This window comes from Oncorhynchus clarkii, chromosome 16 (genome assembly GCF_045791955.1).
Source record: "Oncorhynchus clarkii lewisi isolate Uvic-CL-2024 chromosome 16, UVic_Ocla_1.0, whole genome shotgun sequence".
NCBI classification, from domain to species: Eukaryota; Metazoa; Chordata; class Actinopteri; order Salmoniformes; family Salmonidae; genus Oncorhynchus; species Oncorhynchus clarkii.
In genome coordinates, this window is record NC_092162.1 from 69,910,431 (window position 1) to 69,916,430 (window position 6,000).

The following is a 6,000-nucleotide window of genomic DNA, read 5'->3' on the forward strand; positions in this document are numbered from 1 at the left end:
AGAATAATAGTGAAGACTTCAAAACTATGAAATAACACATATGGAATCATGTAGCAACCAAAATCAATAAATAACAAAAACAGTGTTAAACAAATGTAAATATATTTTATACTTGAGATTCTTCAAAGTAGCCACCCGTTGCCTTGATGACAGCTTTGCACACTCTTGGCATTCTCTCAACCAGCTTCATGAGCTACTCACCTGGAATGCATTTCAATTAACAGGTGTGCCTTGTTAAAAGTTCATTTGTCAAATTTCTTTCCTTCTTAATGTGTTTGAGCAAATCAGTTGTGTTTTGACAAGGTAGGGGTGGTATACAGAAGACAGCCCTATTTGGTGAAAGACAAGTCCATATTATGGCAAGAACAGCTCAAATAAGCAGAGAAACGACAGTCCATCATTAATTTAAGACATGAAGGTCAATCAATACAGAACATTTCAAGAACTTTTAACCTTTAACCTTTCTTCAAGTGCAGTCACCCTCAAGCGCCAAACCCTAATAATTTTGTCAAGCTCAAATAGCTTAACCAACCATCTATTGTCATTGTAAAATAGAGTCAATCTTTTTCAGCACTATCCCTACCCACTCGGTCTTTCCTACCTGTTACTATGAATGCAGCTAGATGAAATCACTATCTTACAATTAACGCTAACACTTTCCTCCTCTCCGCTCTCCTCCTTTCTACAGGAATGGTGAGAAGATCCTAGGTTACCTGAACACAGGTGTGTTGAGCCATGATCTGATCCCTCCCCATGTCAACTTCTCTCACCTGTCAGCTGTGGACTATCAGGAGATGTATGGAGTGATCAAGACTGTCAGGGAGGACAGCTTCAGTCAGCTTGGACTGGACCCCTGTATACTGGAGGACGAACTCAACAAGGTATGTTGGGTCTGGACCCCGTATACTGGAGGATGAAATCAACAAGGTATGTTGGGTCTGGATCCCTGTATACTGGAGGTCAAACTCAACAAGGTATGTTGGGTCTGGACCCCTGTATACTGGAGGATGAACTCAACAAGGTATGTTGGGTCTGGACCCCGTATACTGGAGGACGAAATCAACAAGATATGTTGGGTCTGGACCCCTGTATACTGGAGGATGAAATCAACAAGGTATATTGGGTCTGGATCCCTGTATACTGGAGGATGAACTCAACAAGGTATGTTGGGTCTGGACCCCTGTATACTGGAGGATGAAATCAACAAGGTATATTGGGTCTGGATCCCTGTATACTGGAGGTCAAACTCAACAAGGTATGTTGGGTCTGGACCCCGTATACTGGAGGATGAACTCAACAAGGTATATTGGGTCTGGATCCCTGTATACTGGAGGTCAAACTCAACAAGGTATGTTGGGTCTGGACCCCGTATACTGGAGGATGAACTCAACAAGGTATATTGGGTCTGGATCCCTGTATACTGGAGGTCAAACTCAACAAGGTATGTTGGGTCTGGACCCCGTATACTGGAGGATGAACTCAACAAGGTATGTTGGGTCCGGACCCCGTATACTGGAGGATGAAATCAACAAGGTATGTTGGTCTGATTTGGTTTAGAGGTGAATTATTTTTATTTTTTTACATTTTCACAAGAAATACACTGCTCAAAAAAATAAAGGGAACACTTAAACAACACAATGTAACTCCAAGTCAATCACACTTCTGTGAAATCAAAATAATTTTTGTGTGATTTTGTTGTCAGCACATTCAACTATGTAAAGAAAAAAGTCATTCATTCAGATCTAGGATGTGTTATTTTAGTGTTCCCTTTATTTTTTTGAGCAGTGTATATATATTTTTGTGGCCTTTGATGTAAATCTATAGTCCTGATTTTTCTAGTCCTGCTTAGGGTCTGGGGAACTAGCCTATAAAGTAGAGATGTCATACTCTTATCAACAGCCAAAGCACTTCCAACATCATCTACAACCACTTTTAGATGGAAAAACAGTCGTCTCATTATATGAAGTGAAATACAGTGAGGACACATGGATAAAACATCACTCTTTCCCTCCCTCTCTCTTTCTCTAGGCAGTGCAGGGAACAGGCCTGGCCTTCATCGCCTTCACTGAGGCCATGACCCACTTCCCTGCCTCTCCCTTCTGGTCTGTCATGTTCTTCTTCATGCTGATTAACCTGGGGCTGGGGTCCATGATCGGCACCATGACAGGGATCACCACACCTGTACTGGACGCCTTCCCCAAGATCCGCAAGGAGTTCCTCTGTGGTAAGGCTTCTATTGGTTGGTTGGAGGATTCTTTATCAGTCAGAAGTCAAAGGTCAGCCAATGGCTGTTGAAAGAGACTATATGCTGTATGCCTTACTTTGAATTGGTAAGCATCCGAAATGTAGTCATATAATCAGCCTGACATCTTTCTTTCTCTAGTCCTCCTCTCTCAGTAGGCAGTTGCATCGTAGTCTTCTTTTGTGGTCTGTAGGTATGATTATTAATGTTTCCTCCTCCTCTTCCTCCTCTTCCTCCTCCTTCCTTCTCAGTTGGTTGTTGCATTGTGGCGTTCTTCTGTGGCCTGCTGTTCGTCCAGCGCTCCGGGAACTACTTTGTGACCATGTTTGATGACTACTCAGCTGGCCTGCCTCTCACTGTGGTGGTTATGCTGGAGAATATATCTGTGGCCTGGATCTACGGCACTAAGAGGTACTGGATGCGTAACATGACACAAGGAATGTACATATTACCTTACAGCAGTGCCTAGGATAAATAGCTTTGTAAAATTGATTGTGTTCAAAATTCTCTTTTGTTCCTTCCTTCCTTCCTTCCTTCCTTCCTTCCTTCCTTCCTTCCTTCCTTCCTTCCTTCCTTCCTCCCTTCCTTCCTTCCTTCCTTCCTTCCATCCATCCATCCATCCATCCATCCTTCTCTCTCTCTCTCTCTCTCTCTCTCTCTCTCTCTCTCTCTCTCTCTCTCAGGTTCATGCAGGACCTAGAGGACATGTTGGGTTTCAGACCTTACTCTTTCTATTTCTATATGTGGAAGTACGTATCTCCTGCCTGTCTCACCGTGCTCATTGTTGCCACTGTGATAGAGATGTCCGTCAGTCCTGCTGGGTACAATGCCTGGGTGCAGGAACTGGTCAGTGAATCTTTACCTTTGTTACACCAGTTTAGCTCTAACGCATTTGTGCTAATCCATCCCATTTCACCTAACCGGAATCTCACTCTTAGTCCAATGGCTACAAAAGTGTCAATCTTTTTCATGGTCCTTCGAGCCCGGGTGGGTTTTGTACGGCACGGTTCTCTTTGAAGCATCTTCTGTTTTCACACATGCATTTACTGTCCCTTTAAAACGATCTCCTCTTGGTCAATGGTTAACTCACCCTCATCTTCCTCGTCACGGACTGCTTCACTTTATACAAAGTGTCTTTAAAAGAATTCACACCCTTTTTAATTCGCTTTGTAAAATTGTTTCTAAATTAATTTAAAAAATTGAAATGTCTTGAGTCAGTAAGTATTCATCCCCTTTGTTATGGCAAACCTAAATAAGTTCATAATTAAAAATGTGCTTAATAAGTTGTAAAATCACATAATAATTTGCATGGACTCATTCTGTGTTCAATAAAAAGGTGTTTAACGTGATGTTTTAATCACTACCCCATTTCTATACCCCAAACATACAATTATTCTGTAAGGTCCCTCAATCCAGTAGTGAATATCAAGCACAGATTCAACCAATGCCTCGCAAAGAAGTCGGGCACCCGACTGGTAGATGTGTGACAACATACCAAAAAAAGTGGATACTGGATATGCTTTTGAACAGTAAAAGGGTAAAGTTATTAATTAGGTTTTTGATGGTGTATCAACACACCCGGTCACTTTCTAACTTAGTTGCCAGAGAGTAAGAATAATAACATACCAAAACATGCATCCTGTTTGCAACAATATGCATCCTGTTTGCAACAAGGCACTATAAAAAAAAATATTGCAAAGAAAATTTACTTTTTAGTCCTGAATAGAAAGCGTTATGTTTGGGGCAAATCCAACACAACACATCACTGAGTACCACTCTTCATATTTTAATTTGTGGTGGTGGCTGCATCATGTTATGAGTATGCTTGTCATCAGCAAGGACTAGGGAGTAAAAATCCAAAATAAAAATGACAGAATAAAGCAAAGCACAGGCAAAATCATAGAGGAAAACCTGATTCAGTCTGCTTTCAAATTTACATTTCAACCTAAAACACAATGCCAAATCTACACTGGAGTTGGTTACCAAGATGGCATTCAAATCAAATCAAATTTTATTGGTCGCATACACATGGTTAGCAGATGTTCATGTGAGTGTAGCGAAATGATTCTGCTTCTAGTTCCGACCGTGCAGTAGTATCTAACAATTAATCTAACATTGAATGTTCCTGAGTGACCTTGAAGAGCTTGAAGATTTTTCTAAAGAATAACGGACAAATGTTGTACAATCCAGGCGTGAAGGGCTCTAGAGACTTACCCAGAGAGACTCACAGCTGTACTCGCTGCCAAAGGGGATTCTAAAATGTATTGACTCAGTGGGGTGAATACTTATCCAATTTGTCTTCCACTTTAACATTGCAGAGTATTTTGTGTAGATGTTTTTACCCAAGATGACAATTAAATCCATTTGAACCCCACTTTATAACACAACAAAATGTGGAAAACGTCAATGGGTGTGAAACATATCTGAAGGAACTGTATATTCCATCTGTGTTTGTATTTACTGTCCAATCAGTTTATCGTGTGTTTGTATTTACTGTCCAATCAGTTTATCGTGTGTTTTGTATTTACTGTCCAATTTACTGTCCAATCAGTTTATTGTGTGTTTGTACGTCATATACACTTCTTTCTTGTGTTTTTATGCAGTTGCAAACCCAATTTCCCAATATTGGGACACTAAAAGCTTTTCTGAATCTGTATCTCTATGTCTCAATCTTCACTCTCCTCCTCTCCCCTCTTCTTCGTCCTCCCTCTCCTCTCTCCTCCCTCTCGTTCTCCCTCTGCTAGGCGTCGGAGAAGTTCCTCTCCTACCCTCCGTGGGCTCTGGGCGTGGCCTACTCCCTCATCATCGCCGCCATGCTTCCTCTCCCCTGCGTCTTCATCGCGCGCCACTTCAACCTGCTCTCTGACGGCTCCAACAAGCTGTCCGTCTCCTACCGTAAAGGCATGACCAAGGACCTCTCTGGTCTAGAGGAGGAGAACGAGTCCCGCTTCATCCTCGGTAAAGGCACCCCCAGCCCCAGCCCCTCTCCCATGCCTTCTCACCGCCCCTACCTGGGGCCCGGCGGAGCCCAGGAGATGACCAACACGGCTGGATATGGTACCGGGACACCGACCAAGACGGGTTATCAGAATATTCATTCGCCAGAGTCCGAACTATGATCGATCTGACTGACTGAAGCACAAGAAACCCTATCTATCAAACCCAACACAACACAACCCCTCCAGAGACAGAGAGAGAGAGAGAAAGAAAGAGCATATCTGTAAAGCACAGCCCCCCCTCTCTCTGCTGTTCACCTAGCTGTAAAGCACAGCCCCCCTCTCTCTGCTGTTCACCTAGCTGTAAAGCACAGCCCCCCCTCTCTCTGCTGTTCACCTAGCTGTAAAGCACAGCCCCCCCTCTCTCTGCTGTTCACCTAGCTGTAAAGCACAGCCCCCCCCCCCCCTCTCTCTCTGCTGTTCACCTAGCTGTAAAGCACAGCCCCCCCCCCTCTCTGCTGTTTACATATCCGTAAAGCACAGCCCCCCCCCCCCCTCTGCTGTTCACATATCTGTAAAGCACAGCCCCCCCCTCTCTGCTGTTCACATATCCGTAAAGCACAGACCCCCCCCTCTCTCTGCTGTTCACATATCTGTAAAGCACAGCCCCCCCCTCTCTGCTGTTCACCTATCCATAAAGCACAGACCCCCCCCCCCTCTCTGCTGTTCACATATCTGTAAAGCACAGCCCCCCCTCTCTCTGCTGTTCACCTAGCTGTAAAGCACAGCACCCCCTCTCTCTGCTGTTCACCTAGCTGTAAA

At 43.7% G+C, this 6,000-nt stretch overlaps 1 protein-coding gene across 1 annotated transcript in view; it reads left to right on the forward strand.

Annotated features, from left to right (window-relative positions):
• The window catches only part of LOC139368986 (solute carrier family 6 member 17), a 48,838-nt gene extending 43,204 nt beyond the window's left edge, over positions 1-5,634 (forward strand). Inside the window, exons 8-12 of the mRNA XM_071108521.1 lie at positions 689-881; positions 2,029-2,224; positions 2,494-2,653; positions 2,926-3,088; positions 4,987-5,634. Of these exons, the coding sequence (XP_070964622.1) occupies positions 689-881; positions 2,029-2,224; positions 2,494-2,653; positions 2,926-3,088; positions 4,987-5,361 (1,087 nt within the window). The 3' untranslated portion in view covers positions 5,362-5,634. The remainder of the gene's footprint in view (positions 1-688; positions 882-2,028; positions 2,225-2,493; positions 2,654-2,925; positions 3,089-4,986) is intronic.
• Positions 5,635-6,000: the final 366 nt, after the last annotated feature.